This window comes from Solenopsis invicta, chromosome 4 (genome assembly GCF_016802725.1).
Source record: "Solenopsis invicta isolate M01_SB chromosome 4, UNIL_Sinv_3.0, whole genome shotgun sequence".
Taxonomy (NCBI): Eukaryota; Metazoa; Arthropoda; class Insecta; order Hymenoptera; family Formicidae; genus Solenopsis; species Solenopsis invicta.
In genome coordinates this window covers 6,363,175-6,388,603 of record NC_052667.1, presented here as the reverse complement: position 1 = coordinate 6,388,603, position 25,429 = coordinate 6,363,175, and the positions used below count along the sequence as shown (strand labels likewise).

General features: G+C 38.3%; 1 protein-coding gene across 3 annotated transcripts in view; it reads right to left on the bottom strand.

Annotated features, from left to right (window-relative positions):
• The window catches only part of LOC105196259, a 155,190-nt gene extending 132,985 nt beyond the window's left edge, over positions 1–22,205 (bottom strand). For 2 of the 3 annotated variants that reach the window (XM_026136895.2, XM_039448590.1), the window contains exons 1-5: positions 21,970–22,205; positions 21,648–21,727; positions 21,145–21,527; positions 20,935–21,060; positions 20,638–20,753 (exon numbers count right to left, since the gene is read on the bottom strand). In XM_026136895.2, the coding sequence (XP_025992680.2) occupies positions 20,638–20,753; positions 20,935–21,060; positions 21,145–21,527; positions 21,648–21,663 (641 nt within the window). In that variant the 5' untranslated portion in view covers positions 21,664–21,727; positions 21,970–22,205. Of the gene's footprint in view, positions 1–19,384; positions 19,532–20,637; positions 20,754–20,934; positions 21,061–21,144; positions 21,528–21,647; positions 21,728–21,969 lie in introns of those variants that run through there. The other variant, XM_039448591.1, reaches the window with a different exon arrangement.
• Between the last annotated feature and the right edge of the window lie 3,224 nt (positions 22,206–25,429).

The following is a 25,429-nucleotide window of genomic DNA, read 5'->3' as shown; positions in this document are numbered from 1 at the left end:
CGTGAGAACCAAACAACGATGACATACACGGTCCTTTCCACCGTATGATCGATCGCGGCCGATTTTTCCCCAAATACGGAGGGAGATTGATCGCTCGGCCGAGCAACGGGGCGGAAAATGTCGGCCGAGAAAGGGAATGTAATGGAGCGAAACTGATCTGATTTTAAACTTCTCCCATTACTCGAATTTCGTGCGGTCGAAGAAGTCGAATTTCGCGTTCTCTACACGTTCTTTGCACGTACCCTCCCGTTTCCCTTTCACTGTCGCTCTCTCTCTCTTTCTCTCTCTCTCTCCAGCTCCTCTCCTCGCAGAGGAGGCGAGTAGATCCCGGTATCTTTCGCAGCGCTTTTAATCTTCTCGCAGGTTAATCATTTAACCGTTAAGTGCATGCCTTAATGCATAAGGTGATTGAATTTTCTCGCATGCAGAATACAGCGATATTCTTCGTTGGAAAATTGGAGCAATTTTTGCTCCCGAACGTGAATTCAATTTGGCAACGTATCCGTCAGACGAATTCCCGCGTGTTCAATATTAAACGCTTTATCAATTATGCTTCAAGAGTTGAAATTTCGTTAAGGCAAAGCCCATTCCGGATCCAGGAAGGATATTCCGTTTTACTTTCCGCGTGCCTGCCCGCGTTTAAAGTATAACTTTGCATTATTGCATAATAACTCCAAACGTTTATTCAACTTCAACTTTTAACTAGCGAGATTCTTTATAAGGCCGAGTGCCTCGATCAAAGCGGAGAATATGTAATCAAGTGCCCGCTAAGTAATCATACCGAGTCGCGCACACGCACCCTCCCTACACAGACACGCGCTCTCCGTCTCGGTGTAATTTTATTTCTAAAGTAAGAGGTTCAAGAAGATTCGAATTACACGCAAATTTCTCTCTAGAAACTGGTGACCGTTTCCGGTATTCTCGAGAAAGCCGATTTCTCTCTCATCACGGGAGATTGATCAACGTCCGAGCGGAGAAAGAGTATACGTATGTGTGTATTCACGTGGGTACGAAATATCGATCCACGAAGGGTGAAGCGAAGTATAACGACACGAGCCATCAAGCATCGCAGAGTACGCGACGGGACCTGACCGACTTTGCACCTCGTTAAAATTGCATTAGATAGACGCGATGGGAGGAGGGGAGGAAAGACGTCGCGCGCGATGTCCGCCGTCTGAGAATATGCACTACGTTGAAAAATGTAAGCAAGGTGCCGGATAATCGCGACGACCGCCGCGACGCGCGCTCGGATTACATCTTGACGCCGCGATCCCGCAAAAGTTTCGGCGCGGAAGAAACTACTCGTACTGAAGGGGACATGAAGACACAGCGAGACAAGGGGTCTCGTTGTTTGCCCGTTGAATTATGCAGCGTCATATTCCCAGTCGGAAAAATGTGAGGGAAGTTAATCTGCTCATTAAAAGTCACCGCGACGGACGGTCCGGACTGGAGGAGGAACGTTTCAGTGAAAGATATAGCCCGAGGAACGCAAACGTTTGATGTCCCAGCCACCACGAGCTATTCTCCCGTTATTCCGCTCTCCCTCGTGTATTTGTAGAATGTTATTGATCAATCCCCGATTCCTTTCAATCACGAATCCAATTACGAAAGGTAAATATTTCGTGTCATTATTTTAAGATCTGTGCATTGTGCGCTAACGTAAAAAAATTTATGTAAGTCACGAGGGATATTTATAGATGGAAGTACACCTGCTAATTCGCATGGAATTAGTAAGCGTCGAGCTACGGCGAAAGGAGCGCGTTTTGCTGCGCCGTTGAAAAGTTTCGCTGGATACAGATCTGAAAATAATTTTGTCGAGCCATCAAAACATAATAATTGAAGATTTGCTATAAAAATCAAACAAGTCTATTTTCTTCAAAAAATCTGGGTTATGGCACCAAATATACTCTACCAGCAGCTTCAATAATTTTGCTCGAGCAAAAATCGAACACAAAATAGGAAATATAAATAGATCGTATATAAAATATTCAAATTTCCAGTAAGAACCGAACAAGTTCAGAAATTTTTTCAAGATTCCTCAAAATATTATTTCTCTAAAGTTTTTACACCTTTGTCTGTACATATGTCCATTGCGTCTGGAGAAAATTTACCACATTTATTTAAAGAAAAATATAAAAAGATGTCTTTCAGTAAATAAAAAGTGCAAAAATTAAATCGCCTTATTTTTAAATAACTTTTCTTTAATTATTATTAATATTATAGAAAGATAAATGTAAAGTTGGACTAAATAAATAATAAATATAAAATTCTCACAAAGATCAAATACAAGTGCAGATATTTTTTTTTTTAATGGATTCTCAAAATATTAATAAAAACCTACAATTTTGTTTTCACATATAAAATTATCATACTTATACCATGAACAATTTAACAAGAAGTTTCTTGCCTCACGAAAATTTTACTTTTTGGACTCGTTTGATTTTTGTAGGAGAGAAAGAAGTCCTTCAATTATGTATGGCACTCGAATTGGTTGCCAGAGTGTCAAAACTTTTTGCAGCCTCGCCCAGCACGCTTGAGCGTCCTACATGATTGTTTTAATGATCCAACAAAATTGATCACTTTCAAAATTTGTACCGGGCACAATTTTCAGATACCTACTTCAGCAAAACCGTTTTTTCCGCGTAAAAGAGAAAAAAAAAACGCTTTGGCGTGCAGAAGGCTTGCGTGAACGTATCGTCACGTGACTTTTTCAAATAAATTAATTAACAGCCGAGGTCAGCGCCGCTAATGCAATATGGTAATGTAATTTGGGCGTTAAACTCGACGAGTTTAAATTCGATACATCGCGAGTGTTCGGCTAAGCTTTATTACATGATATCTATGGGATAATTAAACTGTTGTTTCGCAGCGATATGAAACCGATATTATAAATTGATTAACGATATTTAACGATCCCTCCTCGAGGCATATTACTCGCGCGGAAATATAAATGTTGGACGTGATGTATTTACATGCACGCAAAATTGCAATTTCGCTCGCGGTGAACCGACAATGTGCCCGATGAGCACGAACGTACGTGCTGCATGTTGGTCTGTATTTTCGAGCATTTAACGTGTAACTATCTGATGCACGCTCCGCACTTCGCATTCGATTACGATTTGCCATGAAAAAAAAATTGAAAAAAAAAGAAACATTCTCCGCAATTGTATTATACCGAAAATAACGCGCCAAGCGCGAGCGCGAGTTCGTGCGAATTAAATAACTTCATGTCGAAAAACGTACCTGCACTCCCACTCCCGTTAGGCCTGATCCTTCCTCTCGCGACTCGCAGACAGCATCCGTAGCGAGGTGCACGTAGATCTCGCGCGTTAGTCCCGAGCAATATGCACAATGAAGGGACGGCCGCTTTTTCCTCACGTGGCACATTTGATTATCGTAACGTGCAGCCTTGTCTATTTAAGCACGCGGTAAAACGTTCTCAAGCAGGTCGCGGATTCGCGCGCGAGTCGACGAACTCCCGTATTTTCTGTCGCAACAAAGATTTGTTAAGGAATGAAGATGTCGTCGCGCGATCGTCGCAAGCGCGAAACGAGCAGTGCGAGCGTCGTCGATCCGTGAGAAGCAAATGCGCACTTCGAAATCGAATTGATTGATAATACGTTGAAACAGCGCGTTGGAAAAAAAAAGACTCGAAACGCACCGTATGACATGTGCAACTACACGGGGAGAAATATATTTAAATTTATTTGCGGAATATAAATTTATTTCGCTGGAATAAATCTTGATTTAAATGCGGCGAAGTAAAATGTCATTCCCGGCAAACGAATCAATTTTATAATAAGAAAAATGAGAAATGCATATTTCGTCATCACCCTCGAACTTTTTTACAACCGATAAATAATCATGAAGAAACGGATCCGCGTCACGGATATTTGCTTGCTAATATTCAAAAAAACTTCTCTCTTTTTTTTTTTTACTCGGCGTATCGCGACCCACGAAGTTCCGGAATCGAAAACAGAAAAGTCAGCGTCGCAGCGTCCCGGAGTTTTAAAACGAGGCAAACAAGCCGATCGGCCAAAGAATCTATTTGTTTGCGCACGGAAAATCTGATTACGCGAATAAAAAGATTGATGCCAGCGTCGTTCTGGCCCGCATCGGTCGTATAACCTCATTAATTTTAAATAAACCGTTTGCATATACGGATTTCGCCATTTTCGTTTCTCATTTCTCTCCTATTTCTCCTCTCCGTAAAAATCTAGAGGCAGCTTCAGCTGCCAACGGATCGTACGTTGCATCTCGAGCCCTCTCTAATTTGCAAATACGATCATGATAAATTCCCTCCCGAGCTTCGCGCTTTAATCCAAACTTCGCAATGTAAGAAAATGTAAACTTCGTAATGTGACAAAATCGCAGCGCGCTTTGGCGCGCGGAACGATCCCCCTGGTACGCGAGTCAATTTTACTTGATAAAGTCGCGTTCGCGACTGGAAATAGCCACGTCGGAGGGAACATTCGCAAGGAACATAAACATACGGGAACGGCGGCGGCGCGGCGGCGTGAGGTGCGATGGAAATCGCGAGATCGCAAATGGAAAGAGCAAGAAACGTTGTGACCGCACATACATCGTGTCGAAAAATGTGTCGCGCGGATACGTACGGAAAAAGCGTTCCCGGTTGCCGCACGCCCGATAAATCAATCCCCCCCAGAGCTTTAAGCGCATTCCCGATCGGACACGCGGCGTTACGGTGATTCGGCGAAGTAATGCCTATTGGAAATATCGGGAGAGGTAACGACACCGGGGGAGTTATCGCAAGGAATTCCATTATTAAGGTGACGTACGTGAGATCCATTTTTACGCCCGAAATTTACTCCCACCAAGTGCCAGCGGATAAATTTATGAGCGCGCGCGCGCGATATTCTCGCAAATGCGATAACTTATGCATATGCGCGGGACGCGGCGACGGACGGTAACTCGAGAACGGTCGGGTTTAATGCTGTACGAAAGTGTAGTGAAAAATAGCGAAATAAAATTCTTCCCCGGGAACGCGATTATAATTTTTCCTCGGACACGCGCGCGTTCGCACGGAGGCGATTAATTTTTGATAAAAAAATTAAAGGTGCACGGGGGATGGGAGTATCATCGTCGTCGTTCGCAAAATGTTTACGACCGTCGGCCTTTCTAAATTTCGTTCTCTCCTCGCCCGGATCTGCCGGAAATAGTCGGTGATCTCGTAAAAGTCATGATAGACTCCGCGTTACGCGGCAAATGAAATGTCACTATCAAATCGGGGATAGAGAAGTACAAGGGAAGAATTCTCCGCATCGTTACGCGAGCATTAAGACGTTCCGTCACGCAACCGTAAGAGCTGGACCTGCGAGAAAGAAGAGAGATCGCGGATTCTGCGTTACGTAAGTATAAGTACGCCTTGTCCAGACAATAATGGTGCGCGAGGATCGATCGAGCAACAAGTGAAGAACGCACAAGAATTTGTAGGAGGTGTCTGTTAACGGCGTGCTTATACATTACTCTCTCGTAAGCTTATCCTTAACGAGCTGCGGCAATCGCGGGAAAGGAGGAACGTAAAAATGATGAGAAAACTTTCCTTCCTGTATGTTTAATTCTTCCATACATGTAAAAAAAAAGACATGCTCATTTTTCGTACATTACCGCGCTTTTAATTGTAATTTTATGCGCGGGTGTGTAAAAAAAAACTCGGAGTTAAAAAATTATATATTTCTTAAAAAATAAATACCGATAATACGAGCTTCAAAAAAGAAAAAAAGATAACATTCATCATTCCACCCGTACATTCCGTTCGCAGCTCGTTAAATACATTTAATTACGATGTCTAACGATAATTATTTAGTAATTAATCAATTTCGAGTGTTATTTTGACGAGTAATTTGATTTTCATTCCGCGAATTTATCTTTCGTTCCATTATTCCGAGGCGCGCCGATGCAATTACGCTTTTATTGTAGAAATTCCAATTTTTACGTCATGTGGGAACAAAAAAAGGAAGGAACAGCCGTTCGACAATAGATATTACTCGTTAATATATTTTCCGGCGAACAAGAAAGACCGCGTCGACTGAAAGGCGATATATTTTTTTTTTTTTTTCGTGCCGCGGGTGCACGAAAGAGCAAAAGGGAGATTATATTGATCCAAGAGCTGCTTATTCCGAGCCTGCCCCGGAGTCATTCACGTACACTTGTAATTCCCGTCGGTGGAACGTTACGTACACATTACTAAAATATTTTTACTGCTAACATTCTCGAAATCGGTTTATCAAAATATAGGGAAAAATTATTAATATTTAATATTAGAGGTATTTCATTTTCTAATATTAATATTTCAACATTTATTAACGTTTCTGCGTTTTGAAAATAACGATGATTACACGTTTTGGCGCTTTTTAAATTAAAGTCCATTTCAGATCTTTGTAATTTACGTCAGATCTCAGGGTAGAATTCTGTTCATGATTTTATGCACCGTGTTTTAATATTTGAGACGTGTGTTTTAATGTATACTACATGCATGCGCATAACTCCCCGTGTCTTTAAATATTTTTCGAATTGAACGGCAGGTAAAATCATAAATAGAATATTCTATCTCGCACACGACTCCTGACACAAATTACAAGATCGTCGAAAGTGGATTTAACCGAGTTATATTTGAGAGTACAGAGTAATATTTATTACGTTAGCAACACGAAATAAATTTTGTGATGGATTTTGAAACGCGATTATGCACCATGTGATTAAATTAAGATTATTGAGATAACGCTAATAGCCATATAATTGGCACACATGAAATTTCTACTGTTTGAAATCAATACTGATGATTATTAAATTGTTTAGCACAATGTCGTGTCTTCATTTAATGAGTTCTGCAATTATACACGATCCAGTCATGCATTCGCTAATTGAGTAAACTGGAAAATTAAAACAATATATATGATACTGACAAAAAGCTCGTAATATAGTAATTATTCGCTTGTATTTCGAATTCATTGAAAACCCTTTGGGACACTTAACATCGCGATGCAGATTCTCTTAATTAAGAGATTTTGAATATAAAAAAAACTAACTTTTTTGCTATTCTGCTCTATTTATATTATATTATATATTATATATCAAACACGTGTACGGAGAACTTATTTTTATTCTTCTTCTTATTCTTAAATCAAATCTGTACTGTACTGTTATACATTTTCTCAAGTAGATATTTATTGCACTGTGAAAAAAAATACTTAAATATAATGTTTATTTCACTGAAATAAATCCTTGCTTAAATGCAGCAAAATAAAATTTTATTTCTCGCAAATAAGAAAAGAACAAGCTTCCTGCTATTCTGCTCTATTTGTATCAAACATGTGTATGGAGAACTTGTTCTTATTCTTCTTGTTATTCTGAAATCAAATCATATGCTACTTATATACATTTTCTCAAGTCGATATTTATTGCACTGTGAAAAGAAATAATTAAATAAAATGTTTATTTCACTGAAATAAATCCTTGTTTAAATGCAGCAAAATAAAATTTTATTTCTGGTAAATAAACCAATTAATAATAAGATATACTTTGCAAAAAAAACTTCGCCGTCACACTGTTTTTATAATCAATAAATATGGAAAGAAACGTTACAAGTGACACTGTTCGCTTATGAATATTTCGACTAATTTTCTCAGCGCACTCACGCAAAAAAAAAAACATGTGCACGTGAGTAAATATGATACGTAATTGCATGCGGGCGTACTGAGCTCGGGTCCGTGAGTTCAGTAAGCCTCCAAATGGCTGCGCGGATCAGGCATTCCGCCGGGCGCGCGATTCAAAGCTAATAAACAGAAGCGCGGCCTGGAGTTTTGCCGGTTTAATTATTAAGCGATTGTTCGCGACGATAGAGTAAGCCGCGTTCCGCGCACAATGCCTGTAATCGCCGGATCATTAACCGCGCGGCATAGTCACGCGGGTTAATCAATTTCTTGCCATGGCGTTGACCGGGTCGGAAGAAGCGCGTTTAAACTCGCCGTTACCGCGCGCGACTAACAATAAGTGGATTTTCGGTAAACGTACAAGAATAGGACGTAACTGAATTTGAGCGAGAATAGAACGAGGTTGGCACTTTACGAGGCGTTCCGTGGCATCCGCGATAAAACCGTCGTTCGTTACGTATGCCGTTATTGATCTTTGTTTACAGTAAAAGAGCGAGAAGCTGTAAAAAAAAGCATCGCTCTTCACTCGAACGCGCGAGACAACATCGGCCTTCCCACTTCGGGATTAGCTGGTAAAAGTATCGCCAAAGTTTGCCGGAAAAGGCAAATAAATGGAAACGCGGGAGTTTTTGCTATCGGAAAAGCTGCTGCTGCTGCTGCTCCTGCTGCACTTGTTTGGGTGATGTAATTGATATACAATACCCGACGGCGCGAGCATGCAGGAAGCGTTCTAAAATTCTCGGTTATATCCTCCACGTAAGCTATTTTGAAGTTCTATTCGCTCATTTGAATAATCAACGAAAGCTTAGGACACGAGGAGCTTTTCATTTTTAACCGCTTGCCACTTTGAAAGCTATGAACTATTGATGTCTTATTATTTTGGTGAAGCTTGAATGGAAATTTTTTGAACAATCTCTATCAGGAATTCCCGAAAGATGGGTCGCGAAAAATTGTTTGGCTACAGTAGGAAGCGAAATCGAAAATTTAATGACGGTAGTTCATTTCGAAATCAAATTTAAACTTTTTATACGTGAAAATGTGATTCGCGATAAAGATATCATCGAATAGCAATGGGAAATGAGCACACTTCTTCACACTTTCGTATCTCAGATTTTGAGAAATAAAGGTTTAAAAACAATGTTCAATACAGATTCAAAATAAATTTCTTAAAATTATATTCGGTAAAAATTGAAACGTAGAAATAAATTGGTATAAATACATTTCTCCCGTTTTTTTTTTTTTTTGTAACCGCTGAATATCAAGATGGATATTTGCCGTTTTAAAACAGGTCACGATCCACGTAAGTTTGGGGAACCCGTGCGGTCTGTATCATATCACAAATTTATTTAAATAATTAATTTAATATCTAAATAATCAAAATGTATGATAGAACTTTATCACGGGCGTTAGTTGCGAAATTTTTCGCCACCGGCTTTCAGAATGTTCCCGACGTTAATCAAGCCCTGCTTTAATTGTAGTAATATACATTGCCATTTGCTTTAATGAAGACCCAAAATCGCTGGCTATAATTGGAATTTAGCACGGACCCGTGCGGCTTGAACACCTCCGGCGAAGGTATTAAACAGTTACGGTCTTTTAATGCAATGTAAAGGAGAGAAGAAAAAAAAAGGGGGAATCGAGCATAGCACAACGAGCGTGCGGGCATCAAGTGGTGCAGCTTTTAAATTACTCCGCTTTTGCCGAGAATCGCATTACTCCGTCCCGCACCGGCGCTCGCGCGAGAAGTGCACGCTATAACGGCTAAAAAAAAAAAATGCGCGCGGCGAAAGGGTTAACCAGCAATTTCTCTCGCAAAAGTTACTCTTTCAAATCAGCTTATAACCTGAGTTTGTCCGCAACTCTTTAACAGGGACCATTACCGGTCCGCTTGGAAACGCGGCCAGACCTCGTCAAATTCCTTGCTCGGGCTCGAAACTCTCTGTTGCTGTTTCCTTTTTCTCACGATAAAAACGCAAATTAAGGGCTCTCTCGTCACACCGCGTCGTAAAAAAAAAAAAAAAGAAACTCCGACGTTACCCGCGCGGTACCGCCTGCACGCGCCGTGAAAATCGTTTTCAATTATTTACATTAAATTCGCAGCATTGCAAATACCTCGCGTTATCTGGAAAACAATCAGAGCGCAGCGTAGTTTTGTTCGCGCGCGAAACATTGTTTGATTCGATGATGAAATTTGTCTCGCCTTTATCGAACGAACAAAGCACAAAACGTGACGGCGGCGGCCGGGGTCGACTACGAAGTGCAAACTATCGGGGATACTGATCTCCATTGTTGCAACTATATAACGCACGACACCTAGTTAACGATATCGACCCTCTTACGAAACATTTGTTTTAGGAACGCAACGATCATACTGTAATAAAACAGCCGATTCAGCTAATTGCGCTTCGACATCGCGTGTACCGGCACGATCTTTCGCGTATTCAGGCCGGTATTCATAGTCGAGTCTTATATTTAAGTTTGTAGGTATTATTTAGGTATGCTGATCTAGAGCGCAAAAAAGTTTGTGCCAATTGTGAGAATTTCTTTTTTTGAAAAATAAAAACGCAGCCTACGCTTCTGCGCTTTTACTTGTACGTATTTAGTAAATATCTACAAATTTTCGTACGACTAAATGTTATGAAACGAGGTTCTGAGAATAATAATTAAGTTAAAGATTGCCTGTCCGAGGCAACGCTGTTATTTTTGCGTGAGTTATTGAGTGCATATATGCATAATACATTACAATAATCAATACCTACGTATTACTCAAATGCGCATTCCTTTCAGCCCTAATTCTGATATTTTGATGAAAACTTTATATCTTTACTCTATTCCCGTTAAAGTGTGTCAAATCGTTAAATGTCATCGCGATTGTTGCAAATTTGTGAAAAGTAAAAATCATAGTTCAATTCGAGGGAATACACAGAATTTAATTAAATAATGAATCAATAATTGGAATAAATAATGAACATTACGATAAAATCATTAAAATTCAATAAAACTGCGAAACAACACTTATGTAAATGAAAGGAACATGTACACAGATTTAATTGACCTCGTGTTAATGATTTGCAATTGTTGAAATCACCCGCACATCAAGTTATATATATATATATATATATATATATATATATATATATATATATATATATAATTGCCCCCTTTAGTCTGTTTTTAAATAAACATTACACCATCATCCGAGGGCAATTAAATGTTTATTAGTTTTTGTGTTACCTGCATTTCAAAGCAAATACATCTTTCAAGCCGGCTGACACGATTTGTCAGAAACTACTGAAACTGTCGGCTTCAACTTCGCGTATATGTAAAGTACACGTCTGTTTATCGCATAAACTAAGATAAATGAAGAAATTTATTGCAAGTCATTAAAGTGGGCGCGACTTTAAAAAAACAAATATCGAATTTAACATGCATGAAGGAATAGTTAATTCATTGATATACGAAATAAATCAAGTTCACGCGACAAACGGACATGTATTTTGCGCACGTATAAAAACTGAAATCAATAGCCTCGGTAGTTTTTTGTTGAGAAAATTACGTCAGCCGACTTGAAAAATGTGTTCACGTAATGCAAAAACTGATGCACATTTAGCCAATATCAAAATTTATAGGTATTCACTAAATACGTGCAAGTAGATGTGTAAAAAGCGTAGAGAAACGTGTGCGGCGGTTCTCTTTTAAAAAATTCCCAAAAACGGGGATGAACCTTCTTTTGCGCTCTAGACCGTGAAATACGCTTTTAAGTTGCCTTGAGACGTCATCGAGCAGCCATAAAGCCGTATTAACGTTTTAAGACATTACTTAGGAGATGGTCTTGAAATAATAACTGACTCTGAATACCCTCAGCCGTGGACCCAGCATTCGTGTTTCGCGAGGAACAGCGGGAGAGTGCGAAAAGATGTACGGAAACATTGAGCCTCTAGAAATCCGGCTTGAAACAATTACCGTCTTTCGTCTTTTGAAATGCAAATGGGAGTCGGGTCGAAAACGAGAAATCTTCTCAGAGGCGTCAATTACTCGTGATTTAATTCCTGGACATGACTCTTTTCTGTGCAGTTTTCGACGCGTCTCTCCTTCGTGAATTTTCCAGTAATCTTGCCGTAAACCGTTTCTTTTCTTAAATGAAAATGACGGAAAGAGGGAAAAGAACGCGCGCCGGTCGCTTAGTGAAAAGCGAATTACGAAAAGAGAAACTTTCGCCCATTCGATATTCCTCCGGCGTGTGTTTTTCTTTCGAAAAACAATCCCGTATCAATGTTTGCAAACTACCGTTAATCCCACGTTCAATATACTGTTTGACAATAACGTCGAGATATAAATGTTAGCAGTAAAATTTCCAACATTTTGTTCCCGAAGCGAAACTTTTCTCCGTGAACGGCCGCGTTACGTTGCGCGCACACGCGTATCGCGGATTAAGGGAAACGTTTAGAGGCGAGATAAAATTACGCTTCTCAAAATAAATATCACGTTAAAGTAATCTCCATCAAATAAAGTTCGTTTTTACGCGCGAGTCCAGTTTCGACGGCATCCGGCCGTGTGACAAAAACGCGCTTTAATACCGCTGCTTTTACAAGATTCCGGTGAATATACTTGAAATATTTATTATTGTTGTTGATAAAAAAAAGAGAAGAAAAACAGTGAACGCAATGTGTAACTCGCTAGTAATTCACTCCGGACTTTCTCTCGCGCGCGCGCACGCGATAAATTCGTTACGTACACAACGCGGCGACGCGCGTCGCGACGCATTAACTGCGCCGAGCTTTTTTTCGACAGCTATGCGTATAATGCTGCACATTTCGTTGGACGCGCGCGTCGATAGTATAACTAACGAGCTTCGGATTTTTGCCGAATGACCATTGACCGCATAAAAATTCAAGAGATAAATTTCACTCGGTTCGGGGGGGAAAAAAAGCTTCGAAATACTTCGGACAAATATAGACCGCCCTGCATAAATCACGATGGAAATTTATGGCAAATCTGTCAGGCGCATCAATCGCTGCGATCATCCCGAATTCGTTATTGTAAGAGCGAAGAACTTGATGAAAAAGAAGATAGCGTCTGAAATGCCCGATTAAAATATTAATTTATTCGCGTGATGTAATTACGGACATATCCATCGCCGCTAAAACTGTTTATCGAGGCTCGCGGTATTCCCATTATCAATTGAATAATTTATGATCCCCCTTTTTTTTCATGATTTTTCATGATGCAAATTCCTTTAATACTAATCCATCAGCCTTGAAACTTTCATGTCGTCATTTAGGAACTGGCAATTAAGGTGCGCTATTTTTTTTTTATATCTTTGTCGCCTAATTTTTTGCTCTCTCTCCCACAGCATTATTCAGCGCGACGCTTTAAAACTGATGTGACGCATGCTTTATATAGGCCAACCATCGATTCGACAACGAATTACTTACGCTCTATACCTCGTACCCTCACATTCGCTTCTTTGTATTCGTTATACAGTAATAAAAAAATATACGTAGCGTACGTAACAGATAAATAAACGATTCAGAATCTGGGAGAGAGCGCATGAAAGTCATTACCGAACAATTACTGTAATGAAAAGTTTGTTAGAAAAGTAAAGTGAGGGCAGAAATAGCGCAAGAATCAATATACGAGGATACAGAAGTTTTCTAATAGAATATTAATAAACACCAGTAAAACAGAAAATAACGATATAGCATTAAGAACGATACAACTATCAGTAATAGCGTATGCATGTGTCACAGTTCAAAACATAGATTGTATTGAGTTCAAGGAATCTGTGTAAAATCTGAGCACAATTTTCTTACTGGTTTAAAAGTTATTTTCTTTTGTTTGCTCTTGATTCTTGTATAAAATTGCGTTTTACTTATTTACAAAAAAGATGGATAAAATGGACCGAGTTTGGTCCCGGAGCGGTAAGTATAAAAACGATATATTTTTTTTTCGTAGTTTTCATGCTGTTGAATTTGATTCTGGCCTTTAAAAATTTTTACTCTGTCCGAAAAACATTACAATCATCATATGAAGCTATTAAATATACAAGAAGTTACTGTGACAATGATATGTTAATAAAAGTATAAAATTATCGTGAGATAAAACATATTAAGTGAAAATTGACGGATATGTGAACACAACACAAATTAATAAATGAAGAGAAAGCCGTGTATTCGATCAAAGCGGATATTGGTGCTTACAAATATTTTTCACACATTGTGTGAATCTTACAAAATTTCCAGTAATAAAATATTATAATAAAGTATAAAACATTCTGGGAGAAAAAAGTAATGAATAACAATGTTTTTAAGTTGCTTAAGATTTAACATGAGATTTAAATTTTCCATCGGTAATGTTTTTGTTTTCAGATATTAATAATTTAATCTTTTTTTTATCAAGCAAAAAACATGAACTATTAGAGATGAGAGTATTGTGTTTTAGCAGCAGGAAAACGCGAATCAATACGTTTGTAAAGCTCAGCAATAATAATTTACGATATTTAACAGCTTTATACACTGATTTTATAATACTTTTCCGACAATTAAAACAATTTTTTAAATCAGAATCAGACTCGCCAGCTCAAAAACTGCAAGGAAAAAAAACAAACCGTTTTTACTACGCCAGGAGCCAAAATCGGCCTATCCTTTCATGAGAAAATAAATAAAAATAAATAAATATGACAATGTTTCATTTTGGAGCCGTTCGTTTATTTACTAAAATTGCAGCAAAGTATTGTCATTTTTGTTGCATAAATTCTGTTCTTTGCAACTAGGTCAAAATTTGCATATCCACGCTCAAAACTTTTTGATGAAGAAAAAAGAATAAATCTAAGAGGCTTGCAAAGTTTTCAGAACCGAAAAAAGAAACATTTTGTTAAAGTATCTAAAAATTTAACTGTAATTCTAAAAAATAATTTTGTTGGACCACAGAAATCATTATGTAGGACACTCAAACTTAACAGTTATTAAAACGTCAAAATTTCTTACAGCATTATCATCATGTTTTTGTTCTACATAATTATTTTGACATTTAACTGACGAGAATGGCTCTACCGGTGTAAGAAGCAGTTCTTAGAACTGAATAATTTTCCTGGTGAATTTATAAACATTTACAAGATTCCTCGAACTGCGCGCCGCATATTTGCAGAATTTAAAACGCAACGTTTTTAAGAAGAATCCAGAAATGTACTATCACGAAAATGAAATTGTTAATCGTTTTAAATGTGTCGATACACTTCCCGGTCATATTAGAATTTCGTTTGCATTATAAAATTATAATTATTTTAATGGTTCAGCAAAATTAATTTCAAATATGTCTAGCCAAATTTCTTGATATTTGAGCAAAATCGTTCTCTGCAGTGGGAGGGAGAAAAAATTATTAAAATTCAATAAATATATTTGTTCAAACGCACTTGCAATGAAATAATTTATTAAATACAAATAAATGTTTGTTTAGCAAGAATCACTAGTGCAATTCGATTATCGATTTTTATTGAATAAATATTTACGTAAACCGTAAGTAAATATTTCATCGCGAGAATCCAAATAAATTGTTTTCCCAGCGCGTAAATTTCGATAACTTTCAGCTGGTACATAACCAAAAGGCGTCCTTAAGATATTTCTCGAGCGTTAAGGGATGCGAGAGTTATATAAGGCCGCCACTCCGCCGACACCGGCGTACGCCGTTACTCCTCATTATCTATGCATACGCGGGAGTGATATCGCTGGTTGGACTTAATTTATGAACGACGTGATTACGCGTCACCGGTGTAGTCGTGGGCGCGTTAACAACGACAAATTCAGCGTCGCACGCGTGCCGCCGACGAATTCACGACCGCGGTCCTCTCTCACCCCGATCGGTTTCCCCTGATTTAACTTCGCGCGTAGTCTATGTCGACGCGCGACGCGGCGCGGCGTCGCGTCGCGCCATCCGGCACACCGCCGTCGCTACAGGTCTCGGGGGCATGAATAATACGCGCATCGCGGGCTAGAATAATTTCACGTTGAATTCAAATCCAGGATCGATGAGGCCTACTCCCGCTCACGATCTAACCCAGTTTCGCCTACGAGGCACGGTATACGAAGGAGCTACGAGCGCGCCGCGCCGCGTCTGCTCTCGCTCTACGTCGGCGGCGGTAGAGGCGGCGGCAGCAGCGAGTCGATAAAAACGCAATTTTGCGCCACCGTTCGTTAGCGTGCTAGCCCCCCAGCTCTCGCGAGGAGAGCGTAACGGTGACGTGGATAAGACCGAACGAATTACTCCAAACTGTGTCTCGCAGAGAAACAACGTGAACGCCCGTTTCACCCGCAATTCCGCGGACGAGGGCGAGCGAGCCAGTGTTTCGCCGACTCGCCGCGAGATTTATTGCAACTCTCCCCCTCCCCGCATTTGCGCGCGATCGTTTAGTAATAATATATAACTGGAGATTGCATACGTTTCCCGACGTGGCTTATCGGTGTGTGCGCAGGGGGTAGGCGAAATAACGCGAGACACCTGGGAGACACTCTACTTGTTTTATTAATAAGGGGCTGGCCCGTCACTTGCCTTCGCTGTTAAATTAGTACTGTCGAATTCTACCCAATTTGAGTTAGTTTGAATCATTTTTATAAGTCGCCGTTGAGCCTGCTTAATATGTCGTCAATGCAAACTAAAACAATGAAGTTAAATAAGCTAACTGCAGAGAAAAAAAATTTAGTATCAAATCAATGATTCAAGACACAATTTGCTTACGTGGAGAGAAAAATTGTCTTCATGTAAACAAATTGTGTCTGTTTAAGATTATAAATTCTTCCAAGAGGATTTTATATTCTTGCTTGTATATGAAACAATGAATTGTTAATTTAATTACAATTTTTTTCTGTACGTAAAAATGTTAAATTAAACTCAAATTTAATTTGTTATTTAGAAATAACAAGTGCAGACATTAATATGGGCACTATTTACTTTGAAACTGAACAAGCTAACCGCAGAAATGGGTTGATTAGATAAGGTTGCTCCTTTAGCTATATATTTCGTGTCAAAATAATAAATTTCGACACGCACAAAAGTTATTAATAACAAAATATTATTTAACTCAGAGAATTGATTTAAATTTGATTTTTTAAATATTTTACAGTGTTTAATACAGATTTTATCCTTGTTTGGGAAAAGGTCATACAACGTTTAAATAATTACCAGTACAACGTGTTATATCACGCTGACTGAGATGATAATTTTCGCGTAATAAGTTCTTTACAGTTCTTTAAGATCTTTACAGCGTCGTTGTTAGGTTTGATGATCAAATTAATTTGCGATATTACTTTCTAGCTTGAGTTTACGATCGCGCTTTAAGTCCGACAACCGTATCGGCACACAGTGTATAGAGCTGAAAGATACATTTAATAATTGATATGAAAATATTGTGTTAAGCACCGAGTTCCGCGCTTCCACTAAATGTGGCCACTTCCTTCTTGTGTTATGCCATTCTTTAAAAGCAGAATTTTTTTTAAGTGATAATATTGGATGAGAAAATCTGTTTTTCACACACTGCTAACAATGACTCTACAGAAAAATATTCTTGTTTTGAGAATATTCTTATTTTTGAAATGTTAAATATTGAAAAAAGATACAGTGTTAAACATAATTTACATACATGAAAAAATTTAGTTTAGTTTCATCACATTTTCAAAAAAATATATGCTCATTATTCAATAATAATTTTCATGAATTGAGAGAAACAAGTTTCGGATAGAAAATAATATTTTCAAACTAAAAATTAAAATTTTTTAACATATATTATTATTATTAGTAAAACAATCATATTGTGTTCTTTGAAAAGGAGGTTATTATAATATTAAAATAAAAATATATTTTACAGAAATTCAAGATAATCAAATTTTGTAAAAAAAATAAATTATACAGTTGAAAAAAATTGTTTATGTTCGAGTAAATATATTTATCTTAACATCATTTCTTTGATTTAAAAAAACATATTTCCAAAGTTTAAAAATAAATAATTTTATATATACTAGTTAATATTTATTTATTCAAATCAAGGAAATTAAAATATATTTATTTACTTGAACATAAAAAACTTTATTCAATGTACATAAGCAAGATTATTATTATTTCATATATAAACAAAAATATAAATTTTTTTGTTTATATATGAAACAATGAATATTGAAAAAAATGTATTAGTTTTAATTTGATACTAATATTTGACACTGTTTTTTCTATGTCGATGAGATTTAGCCAAGCAGTTACGTTGATCGGATAAAACATTGAAGTTCTGAATAACAAAGAGTAATTTTCGAAAGTGTGGGGAAACGAATTCCTTCTTCCAATATCACATGTATAATCAACTGAAAGGTATTCTGATTAAAAGAATAATACACTGAGAGAGAAAAATTATTAAATTTTATTAAATATTTGAATAGTTGCAATGAAATATTTACTTACGATACATAAATATTTACCAAATAAAAATAAATGACAGTTAAATTAAATTAGTGGTTCTTGCGCTAAATAAATATTGATTTATGTTCAATAAATATTTCATTGCAACTATTCTAACAAGTATTTATTAAAATTTAATAATTAATTCTCTTAGTGTACGACTTATTTCCACTGGTGACTATTTAAGCATCGTACGATCTCGTCCCGAACAAAAACAAAATCTGTAATAAGAAAACAAGTGATTCATTAATCTCTTATCAACCCTACGTGGTTGTTTCGCTACTCTGTTCGACCGGGTCACCTGACAGTGTTTTCGAAAGAGTTTGTGAGTTTTAAAAAATCTGAAAAAATTCTAGTACACTCCCAACATTCCAGCACATACGATTTTACAATTGTTTCACCCGAAATGTTTTCATTTCTTTTGTATACGTTGGAATTTGACGTGAAGAGAGAATAATTTAAAATTAAAAATTCGCCTAAGTCTTTGAATCCCCGGATGGACCACGGACGATTAATAAAACATGCGGTGTATTTTCAGAGATGTTCACACGATTTCCTCCATCCCCTGCATTTCGTCGCGGATCTGCTTCGCGACTCTCTCCGAATAAACTTGCATCTCCGTTCTCGCGCATTATCGCATCATGCGAGGAGAAAAAAAAAAGAGAAAAAAAAGCGGAAACCGTGCGCCTGGCGAGTAAACTTCACACAAACGACACCGACGTGCCTCTATACAAAGTGTACGAAACGCGACGCTTCTCACGGGAAGAACGGGCACGCACGCACCACGTGAGCTATCACAGGACGACGTCGGCATTGTTCCATTGTTCACTCACCTCCCCCGGTGTGTGACTCACCCCCGCGCGACTTTAGTCACCCCCCTTGACGAGGAGGAGCCGCGGGTGGTTAATTAACGAGCGCATCGCGTGAAAGTGCGGCGGGCCGCGCCGAAGCCGCGGCGAGGACTCGCATGTCGCCTCGGAGAAGAAACGTGATCCCGACACGCGTAACCCTCTCTCCCTCTCACTCCCCCGCGAACGCGAATTAAACGAGGGGGATGGCGATTTCGTCGTTCAGCGTTCGACGGGCGGGCAAGTCGGCGCTGGAGCTTCCGGAGACGACGGACGGCGAACGCGCCGCTCCGGGTGCATCGGCGTTGCGCGGGACACGCGCAGGTGAGAGCGCACTGCGAAAAGTCGCGAGTTTCTCTCGCGGGGATGGTAAAAACGGGGATTGCACCACACTCGCGCGCGCGCGCGCCACACCTCGGCGCGTACCTGGGCGGGCTACGTGCGCGCGGGGATGCGTGTGCGCGAGGGTGCGTGTCCGCCGCGTGATAAGAGCTCGCGTAGAGGATGATCCGCCCCGCGACCTTCGGCCGACGAAGGTTCGTCGAAGACTGGTCGGCCGCAGGGTGGGAAGGCTCTTTTCAAAGGCGGCGTTTTCTCCGCGACGGCGGCGACGGCGACGGCGGCGGCGTCGGCGTCGGCGGCGGTAGTGGCGGCGAAGCTTCCGGATGGAGGGTAACGGGCATGCGTGTGACGGATGGCACGATCGGCACACCGCGCGCGCGACCGTGCACACACAAGGGTGTGCCGGGGAGAAACGCGTGATCCGGAAATGATAGCTTGCGGTCGCTCGCTCGCTCGCTTTGAACGCGTGTTGCGTCGTCACGTTTCTCTTGCCTGAGCATGCGGTTTACGTCGCATGATGTAGATTAAACTGCCGGTGGAGCTTTGATTCTCCTGTTCTCTCTCTCTCTCTCTCCGTCTCTCCCTTTCGTTTCTCCCCCCTCCCCCCCAGGAGCAATCAGGGAATCGCGTTTCGCTCTCGCCGAGTTAAAAGGGGATCGCGTTTCGCCGGTGGGTTCATGCATTAACAGCGAATTTCCGCCGAGATTTGCAAACTCGATAACGGCACGTTGTAAAAAGAAGTTGTAATTGATACGGCAGATCTGACTTTCTAACTGAAAATAGAGCTCGAACGAGCGTGGAGACGTATGTATGAAACGTATTGTGCAATAATGGAAAATATTCTTGACTTAAAAAAAAAGTAAAAAAAGAGGAAAGAATAGATTTTCCACGTTCAGTTCCGCCGCGAAAATGTCGGTTCGACCGCACTGCGGTAAAGCGAAGTTATTGGATCACCTGATATCTCGTTCGCTCGCTCGCGGATCATTCCTATTTTCCGCTTCGAGACGCTTATCGCGGATACAAACTTTTTTTACCGATGGCTATCAAACGCCTTTTTGACGTTCGGCCAGACTCGCTATCCTACTGCCTCACTATCAACATGTATACATCAGCGCCAAACTTTTACCCAAATCCCTAACGCCGCTAAAGCAAAAATGTCTATCAATTTTCGGATCTAGTCCAACGATAAAGAAAAAGGAAATAGAGCTACTATTATCGAGATAATAGCGATATCTCGATTATAAAGTATATTGAAATCTTGCAGGCTCTATCTACTTCTCAGAAACATGCAGGCAAAAACAAAGATTGAAACAGATAAAAAGATTAATATGACTCACCAGCCTGCGATGCCGTTTGGTTGTATCTCTTGCAAGAATATGCCAAGCTCGCCCTTGTCCTTGCTGCGAAGTCCGACGACGCTGAATCCCAGGCTGGTGCCTTCCGGTTTGTACAGCTAGAAAAACATAAAGCCATCTCGATCAGCAGGATAATTGGAGCACAATTCTATTGCAACTTTTTTCTCCACGTGAACAATGAACGTGGTAGAAATTGATGACAAAATGTAGAGAAACTCGTACAAAGTATCTTGTAAAAATCAAGTTTTTGTATCTTAAGAGAGAGCAGAGAATATTTACCTGCACTGTAAATATTTGTCGTCCCTTCGCTGCGGCTTCGATGACCTTTTTAAACTCCTTTGCATAGGTAGGGGTGGTTATAGGTGGCATGCCCATAACTTCCGAAACGAGACTGGGGCTAGTGACCTATAACAAAGCAACGACAGATCATTCAGTATGTAAGAAGTGCTGATCATTACCAAGACACATGACACGTGAAGCAAAAATTACCTGTGCGCTCGTGTCCTCGCTGCTGCTGTGTAGCAACGGGGCGACCGGGACTCTCTGGTCCTCCTGCTCGCTGGTGTCTTGGTACAGATCTTGGTACATGTTCGGTCCAAGCGGCTGCACCGGAGTGCTCGGAACGGATAGCTCCAGCTGCCCGCTGATATTAATGTCAAAATCACCAGGTAGGATAGAAGGATGATGCGTCAGCTGCGTGTTCAGTTCGATCAGAGAGTCCTGGATCGTGACTATGCTGCGAAACACCGGGTCCTCTAACAGCGAGATCAGTGACTTCAGATCCTGCGACGTGTGCATCTGCAGCTTGGGATCGTCGCAGTCCTCCACTCGTTCCTGCACGTGCTCCAGCAAGTGGAGGGCCGTAGATATATCTGCGACAAACGGCACGTCGTAACGTTAATTCAGAAACAACGAAAAAGTCATTGGAACAACGCAAGTAGTATTTATTAAGATTTCCTGTAGGTGAGACAATCTCGAAATGAAGTATTTACCTGCGCTGAGCGGCATGGTGGCCTCTTTCGCACTTTCTCTGGTCGGTACCCAAATTCGTACAAATTCCTCGCGCACCCAACTGGAACATAAAAAAGGATTTCGGTATTCCGATGCAAAAATATTGAAGCTCGTCGCGCGTCAAACGCGTCGCGCAAACGTCACATTCCCTTAACCTCAAAACGCGGTGGGCGCACTGGCGAGTCGAGATACGTTTCTCGACGGCCGATTAATTGTCATTAAGCCGTGACATCGCCGTGGGCACGCATCGCGAATCGATATGCGGAGCCGCAGGGATCGTCCTCGGGAGTTAGCAGTACTCACCTCGGTATCGCCTCTCGGCTTACGCGAGAGGAGAGAACTCGCGCGCTTCCTTCCCGCGAATGTGATCCTCGATGCGATCCTAATGCGGTCTTACGCGATAACGGAGCGATCGCATTACAGTCCGCGGGCGACGGGCGATTGCATCCTGGCGTCAGCTGACTGGACCGAACTATATATCGCGTTATCGAGCTCCTTCCTCACGTATACACACGCAACGAGAATCCGGAGCGGGCACGCATTCCGATCGGTCGGCGATCACGTGATGCGACAGCGCCGCCATTTTTAAACGTGTGCTCCGTTCGAGAACGCAGCTCGCTTTCGACTTCGATTTATAATTCGCGTCAGGTTCCAGGATGATGATAATAATAATAATAATAATGAATTATGATTAATACTAATTATGAATAATATAATCACTATTAATATTATTAATTATTATTATATTGTTTGCGATGATATAATAATAACGATGAAATATATAAAATACAGTTTTATAGGGACGTTTTCCAGCAAACGATACGAAAGGACACACTGCAACACAGTGAATCAATTTATCATTGTTTAATATTACAAACAACAAGGATAAAATAATTTACTGCATTAATTCTACGCTGTGAGAACTGTGCTATGTGTGTATTTTGATGTCGTTTATGAAGATTGAGTAATTTAATATATTTTTTTAACTAAAGTAAGTTAAAATTAATTGTTTATAAAGTTAATTTAGTTACGTTAAAAGTTGCGTAAATAAAAAATTAACTAGTTGATGTTATGTTAAAATTAAATTAATTTAAGTTAAATTAAGTTAAATTTTGAAAAGCATTATTTATATTATATTTGTTTTTAAAATTAGATTACATATTATAAAATAAATATTATAAAATATTATAAAATAATATTATAAAACAAATCATCAATCAAATTTAATTTGTAAATTAAGTTTAAAAGAAATAAGAAAGAAATATTGAATGTTTCATTTTTCTTTTACAATTTGTTCTCTAACAGTAAAGATAAATTTTTTACTTGGGAAAAATGTTAGTAAATTAAAATTTATGTGTTTTAAAATTAACTAGTTTAAGTTAAAAATTAAATTATTTAAAATTAATAATGTTAAGTTAAAAATTATTAGCAAAATAAATAATGAAATTAAAAGTAGCAGTACTTTTAACTTTTTAACTGGTTACATATACATATACCATTTTAATCAACCCAATCAATTTGTTCCGAAATTACTAACGATACAAAAAATGTTTGAGGTGAAAGTGGAACGCTTTCGAGGGAAATGTATTTTGGGTACTTTGGTTTTTTTTAGTTAAAAGCACCAAAAAGTATAAAAGTCTAATTTTGTAAATAGAATTGTTTGATTTTCTTTACACATATAGTCTGATTTCTCTAGTTCTGCGTATAAAAGTAAGGTAAAATTATCGAAAACTCAGTAATTTACGAAATATTTTATACTTTATTCCGACGTATTTTATAAAATACGTCAAAAAATACAAAGTAACTCATAAACTTCATTTTTTGAAAATTGTTCTTAAAATTTTTACACAAAATAATAAAATGAATTAATTGGTGATAAATTAATTTAAAGAAAATTGCATAATTTTATTGCATAATTAATTGTATAGCTCTCCAGTCAGTGAATTAAATTCTCATCAAAAGTCTCTTTACTTTTTGTAAATAACGTAATAATAGCAATTTTTGAACTGTGCCCTCACTTTGCTACAATAATTTAAAAAATTGTCATTTTTCAATTTTTCAAGTACGTTTCTCGTGTTACATGGTGCATAAATTCTATTACTAATTTTAAAATAAATTGCAATTTAATTAATGTCTTTAATTTCTGCATTCTGTCATTTCTTTTGTTTTCGTAAACACGTGATAAGAATTAAATGACAAACATGCATGCAATTACTATGATAAGCAAAGTTTTGGTGAAAATTGTTCCGCTTTGTTTATATGCATCATTCATTTATTTGCTTAACACATTTCGCTTTGTTATATTTATCTATTCATTTATCTATTTATACAACACGCTTTGTTTAACAAACGTGTATTACGATGTTATTATAGCATCAACTGAAAGCTGTAAATAACATAAAATTGCAAATAAGAAAAATGAAAAATTCTCCTGAAAAATAATATTCTACGAAAATATTTGATCGCGTATGCATTGATCATCAATGCACAATTAAATTAATTACTAGTAAGGAAATATTGAAAGTAAATTATTTCTTTTTATTTCATTTATTTTTAAATCATTTTTATTTTGTCTCTTGTCTCTATGTAACAAGAATGATAAAATATTTGGTACCAAATTAAAAGAAAGAAAATAGATGTAATTTTCATGTAATCGCAAAATTTAGTTGAGAAAAATTATAATTGAACGAAAGTCTTTTTACTAACAAGAAAACTTTTTTTTTTATTAATAAAAATACTTTCTCATAAAGGTGTTCTCATTTTTTATTTAATATAAATCATATCAAGAATTCATAACATATCTAAGCAACTTTTTAATATTTATTTAACTTTCTTTAGTTACGAGTTTCATATTTGTGACAAGGTCTCTGTATTATCATATCTTTCGAAAGCTCTTTTTCTAGTTATTATATAATAGATAGCATTTATGAGTACTTACAAGGAAAGCAAATTATCTGTCTGCACATATCTTATTATTATTATATAAAAGAATATCAAGAAAAAAACATAATATCAGGTGGTTTAAGAGAAAGATTTATCACATTTCTTTATCTTCCCACCTCCCCATATATTTCAGACTCCGCGGAAGCGTGGTTATTTGCTGTCTCAAGAGAAAAAGATATCTCTTTAAGTATAATGCTTTTTGTGGAAACACAAGAAAGGACGTCCCGTGACGAGAGGAAGAAAAAAGATCTCGAGATCATTATTAGCACCATAATTTACGAGGGGCTGACACATACTGTTATTACCGAATTTCATTTTCCGTCTCATACTAACTCTCTTAAATCATTATAAAATATTTATTTTGCACGCGTATTTTTTTTACATTTAATTTTCACAGACAATTCTAAGCAAAATTCTAACAGCCCGGTATAATACAAGATACAAGAAGTTAGATGTAGTAGAAGATATTTAAGGAAGGAGAATATTGAAAAAATCAGGAGAAGGGAAGGTGTAAGAGTTTTAATTAAGATATGATAATTTTGAAGAAGCAGACAAACACTGGTTAGAAGAGTGGAAAAGATATTGTGTATTCTGTGAAGAAAGCCATGGAGTATTACATAGAAAAATGTAACAGGACAACAGTTTGGTTTGAAGAAACAAGCAAGAATAAAAAGAAATAAATAAGAAACTATACAGGCGATGAAAATTTAAATATGATAATAGCAAATGTAATTGTAATTGTAACCAAAAAAAAAAAACTGCAATTATGGTTTTCCTTATAGAAATGTTTCTTTTAAGCGAAATTTTCATATCATAATAA